The following is a 14467-nucleotide window of genomic DNA, read 5'->3' as shown; positions in this document are numbered from 1 at the left end:
TTAGAATTCTGTGAAGAGAGCAGTAATTGATGGTGATGTGTTGTGGAAGCACAAGCCTGAAATGAGTTAAGTACTTGGACTTTCTATTTATTAACAGTATTACCAAATGTTATTTGTATGAAGACGTTACTGTAGGCTGTGTGAAAGAAAATTAATCATATGCTTTTTAACAATCAAAATGAGAACAACATATATAATCATGTTCTTGATGGGTAACTTCTTGTGTAAAGAATTGTTGGCTTTTGAGGCTGATGCAGAACACTGCTCTCTCAAGACAAAGAATAAAGTGCCCACCTAATTAGAGAAGCAAAAAGCTAAATAAGCTGCTTAAACATAGCTGTCTAGTACCATTTTAGTTGCTATGTGGTATATCTCTCCTGTCCTCCAGCTGTTGCTTCAGAAAGCTGCAGATCTATCATCAGTCTTGTGGTGTATCTGCCAGCCCTCTGCAGATATCTTTGATACCCAAGGGTGTGTCAGGTGGCACTAGATGATGCAGATGATCTCTGTGAGTGGCAGCTGAAAAGTCACCTAGGGGGGCTCTTGCTGACACTCCTTCAGGTAACAGAAGTGTGGAGGGACCTATCTGGGGAACCAGTTCCTCACCTAGATGTGTCAGAGCATTGATGTACAGCCCCCAGAATATAAAAGTTTATACTTCAGTTACATGGGCTGAACTTAGTGGAGTCGATACAAATAAATCACATTAAAAAATCATGTATGTGTGAGTTATGCAAGAGCAGATTCCACACTGTATACAGTACAGTACTGGATACATTACTTTGATTAAATTTTTACTTGATTTTGATATCTAGTGTGGAAGAAACTTTAATAAAGGTCAGTTAAATGCTAAGGTATTGTTTCTTCTGGTCTTCTAAGGAACTATAATTTCTTTACCATTTTCCTCCTTATTCAAATATGTTCAGATGCTGTTGAAATTGTCCTGTACCAAACACGTACATTTAAAATAGCAAATAAATGTATATGGCTTTTGAAATTAAAAAAACAAATTGGTGAACTAGCTTTAATATCCACTGCATCCCTCAGAGAGTTGAATAGTGACTCATAGTGAATAAATCAACAGTTAAATGTAACTACCCCATGACAAAAAAATAATAATAAAAAAAATCAAAACAACCATTACAGATCTAGATAACAAAATCCAGGACGATATTAATACTTAGGGTAATCTGCAAAATGTCCATCAATCAAAAAATCATTAAAATAATATTATACAAATAATACTACATCTTACTGTAATAGCTCTGCATTTTTTTAATCAGTGTTAACATTTTTGGCAAACTTATGATGTTGTTTTCCTAGTATTTATCACACAACATTACTTTGTCATACAACGAAATGCCAGGAGTATATTGAGACCTCCTGAAAGGCCACTTAACTAAGAGGCACAAATGTTGTCCATTGAAGGCAAAATGTCTTTCACCTTTGAATCTTAAAGTCCTCTTTAAAAATGTCTGAAAGGGATGTGTGTTTGATTACTTTGCTAATGATTAAGGAAAAATCCAAAGTATCTGATAACTCAGTATTGCTTCTTATTAACAGTTGCCTAAGGAAGGGATATAGAAAACCTAAGTATATGGACAACACATCTTTCTTCTGGCTAGATGATGCTGGTATCTATAGTCTTACAGCACGCTATGTCAGTGTTGCCAAGTGGATCATTACCTTCAGCGTGAGGTACTGTAATTACACCATCTAATATTGCCAGTACTTATCCTAATTCTGCCATTTACCAATCTCCCTGCTTTTAAGAATGTTAAATGCCCAGAATGTTTTAGATTTGAGTGTTTCAAACCTAGGTTAGCATGAGTTTCAAACTTCTCTGAATTGATAAAGCTCTGCAGCTGCATACATTCTCAGTGGTTTCAGGGTACTCAACCATGTTAAGCAGGAACAGGCCCAGAATAGCCTGTGCTGCCAGTTGTTGCACGGATCCATATTTCCAGACACACAAAGATCTTCATGTCCAGCAGGTCCTACCTATCTGGCACGTGGAGAACGATCCCTCTGAACACTGTTGTCATATACCACTAAGGGCAGCCTTTCATTCCCTTACCACCAGCTATTTGTGAGTGCCTGAGGGAGTGTCTTGACTGTGTGTGTTACTTGTGTGCTTACATAGGCGTGGTGACTACTTGTGGACACCTGAAACCATCTCACTTAGTCTGGAGGTGGGATTTCAATCCAGATAAGCTGGCTCAGCTGGGACACAGGACCAGCCCTGCTTCTTACTCTCACTTTTGTTAGTAAGCAGCCAGCTTCAGAGTAACAATGTGAACGAGTGCTGACAGTCACCCAGTATTTCCCAGCATTTCCAGTGTCCAGAAGAGCAGACAAGTTGTCTCATAGTTAAGTGAGAAAGAATCATAGATACCGTTGCAGGTGTGGATTTAAAAAAGCAATAGAGGATTTAATCGTCCCACACCTCAACATTGGCCCACACCACCTAGTGTACAGGAAACTGGTGCTATTAGTATAGCACTGCAGCTTCTCTCAGTCTTCAGTCCCATGTGCCTGGGAAGAAGCTGTGGCTGTCTCTAACAGCCAAGAAAGGTATGTCTCTCTGCCTGCACTGCTGGTCCACACCTTTGTGTGTCCAAGCCCAGGGCACCTGCCTACCTTATGTGACTTCTGAGGGAGTGTGTTCTTGCCACGTAGCCTGATATGGCCATAGTGCGCACCTCCAACGCGTGGCCCTACACAGAAGAGAGAAGCCTTCATCTGTCATCTTCATATAGAGCCTCCATCCACCCCAAGACTGCAGTAACACATAAAGCATTATGTTCCCATGAGTTCTAGGGCCTCACATGCAATACTAGTGGGACTCACTGTGACTCACACACAGCTTTAAATACACCCACTCACACCCAGCCTGGACTAACTGAGATTGTCTGTACCCAGAGACCTGTCACTCTCATTAAATCTGAAGTGAACACAGATTCTTGGTTATATAACGCAATACCAAAATACTATTTTATTTTTCCTGAAAAAGAAAGAAACCCCAAACGGAACTTGCATTCCATACTGTTTTCAATACATGACTTCAGATCCCCCAGGAAAAAGATTTTTAAGGGCAATATTAATTGTTAATCTTTTCTTGACTTTCACTTGACTTGACATTTGATATTAAGAATGGAGAATCCTTTTTTAATTTAATGTTTTGCTTAGCTTATTTCACTGTAGTACTAGCACGAAGGAGCAGTCCCTTCTGAGGCTTAAAATGGAGCAAATACTACACTCTTCTGCTATTCCATCTTAACAAACACTAGACATCTGCTTCAGAAGGAACTAAATGAGGAGAACAGAAATAGGATTCCTGTTTTCTACCACACTGCATTTCTAATTGCTGATTGGAGATGATTTTCACTAAAATAAAGACTTTTTAAAACTAGGTTTGATACATCTGAGTGTGCTTCAAATCAGATTATAGTATTATACACTACAGAAATAAAAGACAAATTTAATGACCTTGATAAAATCAAGGTTTTTCTGTACAGACTTATAGTACTAAATTTTAAGTGGGCCACTTGATACTAATAAAGATAATATACTAGTCTCTAATTAGTTAGAATTCATAGAAAATTTCTTTACATTTACAAACATTATGTCTCTGGTATAGCAGGCAGGTCAGTTTAAACATTTTTTTCAGTTTCACTCAGAGCACCTGGTGTTCCCCTGAACTGACAGAAACCTTGTATCTTTATTACCCCATGCCCTGAACATTTGATGACAGCACTGGGACCCACACGGACTCTGATGGTGAAAAACGGTACCAGACTTAGCATTCAAGGAACTAACTAGATACCAAAAATACATGTTGAACTAGATCAACACATGCAGTCTTTCAACAGTAGCATATGCACACCTCCTTGTTCTATCAGTGCTTTGCTTGCTGGCCCTGTAGAGCAGATACAGCAAAAGGCTTTCTCTTTTGACTCATCCAGTTTTTTCTTTAATAGCTAGTATTACTTTAGTGATGGCTTTGCAGTGTTTCATTGATTATTTCAAATGGTACTATTTTCATTAGTTCAATATTTTGTTCTTGTTGTTGTTGGTTTCTAAGGGGACAAGCGCCATAATTTTGCAAGGTCCAGTGATCACATTTATATTTTGGTCAAAAAATTAAGAGTGATTTATTCAAGGCTTGTGATTTTTATTTCTGTTTTGGAGTCTTGGATGAGTCATCTCATCCAATTGGGGGTCATCTGAAAATGAAGAGGAAGCTATGTTTCTGAGTATGTAGATGTAGTATGTAAACTAGTCCGACAACAGTAATAATGACAAGCTTGGGCCCTTAGAAATAGCAATTAATAGAAATAGAATACCTAGTTTAGCTGATTTAACTAGTTTTGTCATTTTTCCAAGCAATGGTGAGAACAGTCAAATGAACAGATGTACAGTTCATACCAGGGGACAGTAAGTAAACAAAGAAATTCTATGCAGTCTTGCAAATGTATCATACAACACAGCAGTGTATACTGTATGAAAGGAAAACAGATCTCAGAGTCTTTAGATTTAAAACTGTTGGACAGCTGTCAAATCTATGATTGTTTTGCCAGCAGTATGCCAGTGCTACAGCCCTTGCCTAACTGTATAAGCCCTAGAGAAATCAATTTATGACAGTTTGAAGAATCAGCTACAAAAACTTACACAACTCATCTTTTCATAGTCAAGAGCTCCATAAAAGACCAGTTCCCAAGTTATGCTTCAAGTTACTTAAAAGTTAGAGTAAAATGGACGATATAAAGTAAAGATGTGGTATCTGCCTTTTATATAGGTGCTTTCATGAAGTTGTCTGTAAGAACACATGAAATATTTCATGAAGCACAATAAAAACCATCATGTGCACATCTGATGTAGTTTGGGATGGCTGATGGTATTCCTGCTCTCTGATTTTGGTTTGTCTTAAAGCCTCATGTTGTGGTTGTCCAGCAACTGAATAGCAGCTGAATTCAGGCACAAGGGGTGAAAGACAGCTGGAATCATTAACTTCTTCAGCCCTCCTATGGCCATTGCCATTCATGACTCAAAGCCCTCAGAGTAGGACTGTAAGGGGATTTATCACGTCATTATCTGTGGTGAGTGTTACTTTGAAGGTAGTGGCTGGAATGACTTTTACTGAACACTAAATTCCTGAACTTGGCTCTCCCAAACCTTGGTTAAGCTCTTTCTGCTATGATCATAATTTAGCAGGCTAGTTAAGAGTTAGCATAGTCTTCCTTCAGTTCCTAATTCAGGCAGAGATACTATTATAACAGCTATTTGAAAAACAGTCTACTGAAAGGCTGCACCAGATGGTGCAGTCAGGGACCTCTGTGAGGCACAGCCCCAGTCATAGCATCATGGCTACTGATGAATCCAGTCTCTGCATGTTTTGTTAGAAGATGTTAAATTCTGCTATCTAATAACTCATAGTAATTAACCAATTGACTACGCAGTACTGTTTTTAGCCATGGACTAACAAATAAACCAAGTATCTTCTGCCCAGGTGGAATGAACTTTGAATCATAGAATCATTTAGGTTGGAAAAAACCTTTAAGATCATTGAGTCCAACCATTAACCCAACACTGCCAAGTCCACCACTAAACCCTGTCCCTAAGTGCCACATCTACACGTCTTGTAAATACCTCCAGGGATGGTAACTCAACCACTTCCCTGGGCAGCCTGTTCCAATGCTTGACAACCCTTTTGGTGAAGAAATTTTTCCCAATATCCTGTCTAAACCTACCCTGGCACAACTTGAGGCTGTTTCCTCTCATCCTATTGCTTGTTACTTGGGAGAAGAGACTGACACCCACCTCGCTACAACCTCCTTTCAGGTGGCTGTAGAGAGCGATAAGGTCTTCCCTCAGCCTCCTTTTCTCCAGGCTAAACAACCCCAGTTCCCTCAGCTGCTCCTCATAAGACTTGTTCTCTAGACCCTTCACCAGCTCCGTTGCCCTTCTTTGGACATGCTCCAGCACCTCAATGTCTTCCTTGTAGTGAGGGGCCCCAAACTGAACACAGTATTTGAGCTGCGGCCTCACCAGTGCCGAGTACAGGAGGATGATCACTTCCCTGGTCCTGCTGGCCACACTATTTCTGATACAAGCCAGGATGCTATTGGCCTTGAGGACTTTTAATTCACTTTCCTTCAATTCACGCATAAATGATGATTAACATCTTATGCAGATGTTTTACCTTTTACCTGCTCCTTCTGGGAGTTTGAGAGTGGTTTCTCTCATCTCTTCCAGGCTTAGGCAAGCTGATCCTCCTCTTTTTATGCTGTTTCCATTTTGTTTGACTGGACAGGGGTTCTTGCTCTTTGATGACCTAATTTGGAAATAGATACCTCAGATAAAACCAGATGTTTCTAATCAGCTAGACACAGTGTGAAATGGAAGAGATGCATCTTCCTTGTGCTTTACAGATTAAAATTGATCAGATTTGTTGCTCCGTGTTTGTGAATTAAAGCTTCCACACTTTGACCCCAAGGATGCTTGGACTGCCTGAACACACTTTTGTGAAAATTCCTGGCAGGATGTAAAAATTGCACCAGGTGTGACTCAAAAAATAATTTCTCCTCCATTTGCAGGAAGGTAAAAGCATTTTAGTAATGTTTATTACACTGTTGGAAAGATCCTGTATAATCTGATCAAAACCACTGCTGAAGATAGATTGGTAAAATGTCAGTATATCTTACGCTGACAAATACATTAATTTAAATTTAATTACTAAAATTTTAATGTAATTACCATGTTAGCCTTAAACTTTAGGTGTTCCATCATCCATTTTACACTCAAACCAATATGTCATTAGCTTGTGAGTGAAAAGCATATTTTACTGTTAATTGCTCCTTACTTTTACAATAACACAATGTTCCAGTATGCCTCAAAACCTAGGTAAAGGTAAATCTTAAGAAAATGATTGCTATTATGTGTGACTTCAGATAAGAGCCAATATTAACCTCATTTATGTGACTATATAAAATATGGTTGTCATACCATACATATGTCTATGTGCATTTGAATCAATAAGGTTTGTTGTATGGAAAGGTACTTACCTTGTGCCAACTCTTGATCTTATCTAGCCTTTCTCTGAGTTTATTTAAATCACTAAAATAGAACAAAGCAAAACCAGTCAAAAGAGTGTAGTTTTCTGTGGAGCTGGTAAATTCAATGGGCTCAGAGAAAGATCTGACAAGTGCCAGAGTTGGTGCAAGTATGGAGCAGAGCCTTAGAGCTGGCAATGAGGGCACAAGGAGAAGGAAACGGTAATGGTGGACTGGGAGTGAGATCTCACCTTTTTAGTAGCAGTGAGATGCTGGATGGGCTCAGCTAGCCATTGAACTATACCCAAAATGTGAGCAGAGTTTCAACAAGGTGTAAAAGAGAATTTCACTTTGCAGTAGGTTACTGGCTTCTTAATTTAGTTAAGTACTGTGGTAGTTACTAGTCCAGGGAGAAGAGGGTTAACCACAGAATAAAAAAGTCCTCTGCTCTTGAAATTTTGATGGATTCTTTTTTGTCTCTCTTTTTTTCTGCCTTACTACAGCTCATCCATTATACTCTGGCTACAGTCTGCATTGTGACTGACAGAGACAGACCATGAAAATGCTATAATAAGCTAACAGAATCACAAGACTGGACTACAGTCACAAATGGATACAAGCTTGGGCTTTATATTTAGCTATAGTGATAGTGCAGTTTGCAGTTTAGGGTGAACATACCTGATCCATCTTTAAATTAGCTAATCCTCCTACTGGAAAATTTCTAGTCACTACAACACTGTGCTTGGCACAAGGTAATTTACTTTTTGCCATCATGGTGAGACTGTTTCCACTGCGCCAGCAGTGTATGTGTATGCAGATTACTTTCTAGACACTTCCACCATCTACTTATGAATCCTATTTTTCTTTTGTGAACATGGGATTATGTGCTAACCTTTATGCATGACTAGCAAAATGCAAACCTTTTAGAAGAAAACGGAGAGTGTAACAGTTAAGAATTCATTGCATAGCAAGAATGTGACACCTAGTGGATAGATGACATTGAGTAAATGTGACGGTCCCATCAAGGAATATTGACATTAAATGACCCTATCCAGTAGAACAATGAATTTGATACCAGAAAAGACATTGATATTGAATGACTCTTTGCACTGGGCCAAAGTAATTGGATAATAGCAAATCCCCACTGATAGCTCAGAAGTGAAGAAGGTGTCAGAGATTGTTTTTAAAAGGATTTTTTGTAAACCACTAGCAGAATGAAGATGTCAGGCCAAGAAGGCCAGAGGGCTTCTAAAAGACAGAGACCAAAGCCCATGAAGACATTGTGGATACTCATGAGATGCATCATAACTGGAGACTTCCAACGTGCAAAAGACAGGAATAAAGTATGTCTAAAAAACCCCCTTTTGTTAAACCCATGTCTCTGTTATTGCCATGTTATCTCTTCAGGAAGTGAGAGTTTTCACAGAGACACTCAGTGGTGAATAACTATACGGTTAGGCCAGCGGGAGCTGGACAAGACTGAGACACAGTTTGAGAAGTCTAACACATTCTGCCCAAACTAGCTGATAGAGACCGTGTCTGTCTGCTACTCCCCCTGCAGTCTGTAGTACTTGAATTTCAAGTATTCACATATCTCCACTTCTGGGGTGCCCTAGTCCCTCACTGCTTCATTAGCTATAAATAATAGAAAAACTTATCACCAGAAACTGGTACTTTATACTGGCTACAGAATACAAACCAAACTTTTCACTGTAAAATTTACAAATTTTAAATCTGTATGTATTTCCAAATATGCTGAAAAGTGCATGCTGAATAATAGCCAGATGCTAGAGAAGGGATAAAGCTTACCCTCTGGCAGTTGTGTTCTGTATGGGGTCTACACATTGGCTCTATAAAACCTCTACCAATGGGGCTTTTTCCTGTGGTCACACCCCAGTTCCAGTGGATAAGCCAAAACGAAGTTGCCTTGAGGCCAACTGGTTTACACCAGTCTCATCTTACCTGGTAAGCTGTTATGAATCCACTCAGTAGCTCAGAGGCATTTGCTGTTAAGCCATGTGGTGTGCACCTACTTGGCACAAACCACAGAGGCAAACACTGTGCAACTCCCAGCCGGTGCCTTTCAAGCTGTGAGGGACAGTTTCTGTTCTCATTCTACATCTGTGTGCACTGTTCACATGTGTAGGTTGACCTAACTTGCAAGAAACGCTCAAGGCCCCAATATTGTCCGAAACAAAAAATATTCGGAGAACCTGGTTTAAAAGAACTTCCACAAGCCCAGCAGGGGAGCGTGCTTTGCTAGCCAGCTTCTTCGCCTGCCACCCCTGCTCTGCAGTCACACTTTGCTCTTCTCAGCTACAAATGGATGTGTGGAATTAGACTCTCCACAAAAACCTTGGCTATCAAAATGCAAAAACGTCCTCTTTTGCCTGTAGGAAACGATGTCTGGAAATAAAACTAACCCCATTGAAGCGCAGGGTTTTTAGCTCAAGCTTCAGAAGGAGATTTGGCCTCACAGGAGACAGCACGGGAAGGGAAAGGTGCAAAAAAAATAAAAGGATGAAGCGAGAGCTCAGGGTCCATACGAGTGCCGATAAAACACCGCAATAAAAGTATCTTGAAAGCATTATGCACAAGGGAGGGACGAACGGACACAGACAGACGCCGGGCCCCCAACCCCCACCAACGGTCACAGCCGCGCCTCAGCCGTCGCGCCCGTGCCCCATGAGCACGCGAGCAGACCGGAGCGGGGCGGGGCGGGGCGGGGCGCGGCGGGGCGGGGCAGCACCGCCTCCGGCCAATGGGAGGAGGAGAGCCAGCCGCGGCGGGCGGGGCCACGGGGCGGAGAGGCGTGGCCAGCGGCAGCCGCTGGCACGTTGGGCCGCCCCGGCGCCTCTCCCGCCCCGCCCCGCCCTGCCCTGCGGATGTGGAGCCGGCAGCCGGCGGTGAGTGGGGGGGTGGGCGGCCGTCACCCAGTGGGATGGGGCTCTCGCTGCCTCCGCCGCCGCCGCCGCCGCGAGGGGAGGAGCCTTCCTCCTTCCCGCCCACCCCGGCCTTCCCCGCTGTGGCGCCGAGTCGCTCCCGCACCCCCGTCGCCCAGGCACGCTCGTCCGGCGGCGTTCCCGAGGGCGGGGAGGCTGCCGGGCCTGGAGCCGGCCCGTTCCCGGCGCGGTGCCCGCCGCAGCTACGGGCACTTCTCCCCGCGCCCCCCCGCCCCCCCGCCGACGCGGGCAGCGCTCGGGCTCGTGCCCGCCTCGTGCTGCCACGGTGGGCTCCGGTTGGCGGGGGGGTTGTAGGGAGCTGGGCGGGCGGCGCCCGCTGGCGGAGCGCGGCCTGGCGTGAGGGAGCCGAGTCACCGGCCGTGCCGGGGTGGGGGTGGGGGTGGCGGCCGGGCCTCTCTCTCTCTCTCCTCCCCGGTCCTCCGGTTCCTCGGAAAGGAGAGCGAGGGGCGCGGCCGGGCAGCGGGAGGGCGCCGTCGTGGGCGCCTCAGAGCGGCCGCGGCGAGGGGCCCTGCCGCTTCTGGCTGCCCGGGGAGGCCGGGCCGGGGGCAGGGCGGCCGGGCAGCGAGCCTGCCGCTGCTCCGCACGGCCACCGTCGTGTGGGCCGCCCCTTGGAAGGGGGCTGCGGCTCCCTCTGCCCTGAGGGGTGCGCTGGCTTGGAGACCGCCCTGGGCGGCCACCCAGCGGCTTCCTGACCGGGAGGTGGCTGCGGGGCCTGGAAGTCTTTTTGTCTTTCCTCCCCACGCTTCGGGGTCTGTCGTAAGTTACCGTGTCCGTAGGTGTGCGAGTAGAGGCCAGGTTACACCCCGTAGGGTCTGTGCTAGGCACCGAACTGGCTACTCTGCGGTACAGGAAATCACAAACGCAGGTTGGAAGGGTGCTTCAGCCCTGTTCTGGTTTTCCGTAGTAATATGCCTAAAAATAACAAATCTTACTTAGTCACCACACCAAGCACGATAATTCTGAATAAGTGGTAGGAGCCAAGTTTACTGAGGAGTAGCATGCTGTTTATACAAAGCCCGTTTTGGGAAGATAACTGTTCTGTGAAGCGATACTGTTAACTAGTAATATTTAATAATTATCTAGTGCTTTTTGGTTTTTAAATTCTTTAGGAATTGCAGTATGCACAACGTGGCAGGCATCTTCTTTAAAAAGATAAAACTGATTATGGAAAATGATGCAGTTAGGTGGAGTGACTCGTCAAGACAGTGTAGTCAATCATTGACACTGTGCCTTATCCCTGATCACATTTTCCTTTGATTCATTCTGCTTGTACCGATTTGCATCTCTGCTTGTACCGATTTGCATCTAAAATGATTTTAAATACTTTATTAATCTAGTGTATGTCTTTTAAAGACACACATACTTGGGTTCAGAGCTGTAAATCCGAATGCTGCAGAACTGTGTGCATGTGAAGGGGCAAGTGAAACTAACTGAAATTGAAATTTGGCTTGAAAGCTTTTTTTGCCAGTCAAAAGCAAATAGGTGTGTTTATTATGATATGCATATGTTTACAGTATTACTGTATTTTGTAGGATAATTTATAGGAAATACCAGAGATTGTGATTTCTCTGAATCACAGAAGTGTAACTGTCATGAAAGCTGAACTGCATCCTTAGAGCAACTTACTTAGAAATTAAGTAGTTTCAGTCTTTGAACAGGTGGGGAAAAACTGCTTACAGACAGTGGGTAAAATCCTTTCTTCAGTGAAGTTAATAGAAAAAAAACCCCAACAAACCCCCAAAGCTTCCCCTCAGTTGTAAATTCAGCCTGTGATAGGTTTTGTGGTGTTTTTTTTTTTTAAACTGCGTAGGTTAGTTATCAGATTTATCTTTTTATATCAACACCTCTAAGTTGCTTTATGAAGCATGATATAATGATCTCTGTAGAATCATTTATATAAAAGTTGAAAGCACAATGTCAACAAGACTTAAGGGGAGCAGCTGAGGAAACTGAGGTTGTTTAGCCTGGAGAAAAGGAGGCTGAGGGAAGACCTTATCGCTCTCTACAGCCACCTGAAAGGAGGTTGTAGCGAGGTGGGTGTCAGTCTCTTCTCCCAAGTAACAAGCAATAGGATGAGAGGAAACAGCCTCAAGTTGTGCCAGGGTAGGTTTAGACAGGATATTGGGAAAAATTTCTTCACCAAAAGGGTTGTCAAGCATTGGAACAGGCTGCCCAGGGAAGTGGTTGAGTTACCATCCCTGGAGGTATTTACAAGACGTGTAGATGTGGCACTTAGGGACAGGGTTTAGTGGGACTTGGCAGTGTTGGGTTAATGGTTAGTCTCGATGATCTTAAAGGTTTTTTCCAATCTAAATGATTCCATGATTCTATAAAGGTTCACTTAGATCATTTGGATTATTTACATATAAAGTTATGCTGATGCTCAACACTTTGCAGCTGGACTTTGTCACAGAACACTTGGTTTATATCAACAAGTCACTTAAGTGCTTTGTGCATAATTTGCCTATCTATATGATAGATGTCCTACTCACCTACCCAAGGTGGTGTAAGTTTCCTTGGTATGGTTGAAGCTTCACAAGAATAACTGTGAAGGTTCCTCTTTAAATGTATAATGTGTTTGCACACAGGAGAAGCTTATAGGTTTTAGATATGTGTTTGACTAATAGTCTCTTCTGTTAATGTTTTCATTTGCTGACAGATACACAGTAGGAAATTGCAAGCTGTTGTTTTTGTTGATAGTTTCTCCTTATTACTTGTTTTAATTTATTTATTTTCTTTCTCATCACTACTACTTTGCTATACATAGCAACAACAATTTTCATACTTAGACAGTAGGACATAAATGCTACCAAAGACTGGTAGCATCTTGCCAAGTGACAATTGGAGAGGTTACTTGTACTGCTGTTTTCAGTAGGTCCACAGAAGTGGGCACCTGCCACTTTGCTAAGGACAGACATGTGTAACTCACTATAGTAAGGTTTTGTGTTTTTTAGATTGATACCAAACTTTTTTTAACACTGGCCTTTTTGTTTTGCTTTTGTACTTAGAAAGCTCTCAAAAGATGGCAGAAAGCTGGTCTTTCTTGGATGCTTTTGAGCCTAACTTCAGACCTCTGGTAGTAATAGAGCTTGCAAAAGGCACCAAAGAAGAAACCTTAAAATGGTTCACTAAACGAATTGTGGACAAGAAAGCAAATGGAGGTGAGTACAGTATGACCTTCTGTAACACTTTTAAATCAAGTTGGCTGTCATCGTAATAAGAAGGCATAGAGAAAATTAGTTTTCAGGTAATTTGTGGTTTAACTATTGTTTAGCCAATCCCACTCCATTTTGCATTTTTGAAGTAGCTTAATTTTTTGTAAGAGTAGAGCTTCGTGCTGGTGTCATGAAAATATAACAGCTGAACCCTTTTAACCTTATTGGCTTAAGGTCACATGCCTCTTGAACTCTAGAATCCTTCCATTCTTGTGAAACCCTGATAACCTGTCTTTCAACATAGCTTTGATATCAGTTTTTATATTAATTGTCTAGAGCATGTTTCTTTTGTTGCTTATGGAATGTTGTAAGCCTTGCCAAAATGAAGATGCATGGCATCTACTATCCTGTCCACAAGACTTGCTACCACGTTGTAGAATGAAGTTAAGTTAGCAGGAAGCGATTTAACTTGATAAATTAATGTTGGATTTCAGTTATCTTTTTGCTAGCTTGTAGGCTCTTACAAAGACAATATTTCATTACTTGTTTTAGTATACTTCCAGGAGTTGAAGTTAGGCAAATTAATTTGTAATTTCTTAGACTTTTTTTTTACTTTTTTTTTTTTTAGAAAGCCATTATTTATGGCTGTTTTAGCTTATATCTTATGGTCAGTAGTATTTCCGTGGCTATTGGATTTGTGACTACAAACTTGCTTTCAGGCCTCTGCTAGATAAATCAGATGTTTCTGTTTCTAAAGTCTAGTCTCCTTAAAGTGAGTGGGACTCTTTGCAGAAGCACTGGTTGCTTGCGTGATGTGAGCATTAGGGGAGTAGATCCAAACTGTCCCCGTTGTTCCAGTTCATTGTCTGTGAGTGCTTCCACAGAAACAGGTCTGAATCAGGGGTTGATCCTGCAAGATTCTAAACACCACACATCAGGTGCTGTTGAAGCCTTAATTCTTTGTGCCCTTAAAAGGATGCAGCTTCAGTGCTCCTGATAACTAGGTCCAGTATGATGGATGCTAAAATACTAGGGGTTTGAGATGTAATTTTTATGTATTTTCTTCCTTATTTTGCCTTTCTTTACTTTGAAGGTGCACAACTGCTGGTTAAACCATTGGTCACAGAAAGTGGAGATGAAAATATTTATCTAGTTGGAGCTTCCCACTTAAGGCTGTTGCTGGGAGCTGAAACTGTGGGTTTGGTGAAGGAATGTAATGATAACTCAATGAGAACTTTTACATACAGCAGTAGAAAAACTTTCAAAGATTTTGCAGGTAAGCAATTTTAAGGGTCTT

General features: G+C 42.3%; 2 protein-coding genes across 4 annotated transcripts in view; both read left to right on the top strand.

The window, feature by feature from the left end:
* The first annotated feature begins 9813 nt into the window (after positions 1-9813).
* On the top strand, positions 9814-10707 carry LOC138688426 (skin secretory protein xP2-like). Its single transcript, XM_069799650.1, has one exon. The coding sequence runs from the start codon at positions 9814-9816 to the stop codon at positions 10705-10707; it is 894 nt and encodes a 297-aa protein (XP_069655751.1).
* The window catches only part of ANO10 (anoctamin 10), a 131072-nt gene continuing 126449 nt past the window's right edge, over positions 9845-14467 (top strand). The window contains exons 1-3 of one of the 3 annotated variants that reach the window (XM_069770504.1): positions 9845-9958; positions 13024-13176; positions 14264-14446. In XM_069770504.1, coding sequence (XP_069626605.1) covers positions 13038-13176; positions 14264-14446 — 322 coding nt within the window. In that variant the 5' untranslated portion in view covers positions 9845-9958; positions 13024-13037. Of the gene's footprint in view, positions 9959-10388; positions 10772-13023; positions 13177-14263; positions 14447-14467 lie in introns of those variants that run through there. The other 2 variants (XM_069770509.1, XM_069770516.1) reach the window with 2 other exon arrangements.

This window comes from Haliaeetus albicilla, chromosome 2 (assembly GCF_947461875.1).
Source record: "Haliaeetus albicilla chromosome 2, bHalAlb1.1, whole genome shotgun sequence".
NCBI classification, from domain to species: domain Eukaryota; kingdom Metazoa; phylum Chordata; class Aves; order Accipitriformes; family Accipitridae; genus Haliaeetus; species Haliaeetus albicilla.
Note: the sequence above shows the minus strand (reverse complement) of the source record. Positions and strands in the feature narration are given on the sequence as shown.

Coding starts and splice junctions, on each gene's coding strand:
- LOC138688426 (XM_069799650.1), top strand. CDS start 9,814: ATGGGAGGAGGAGAGCCAGCCGCGGCGGGCGGGGCCACGGGGCGGAGA.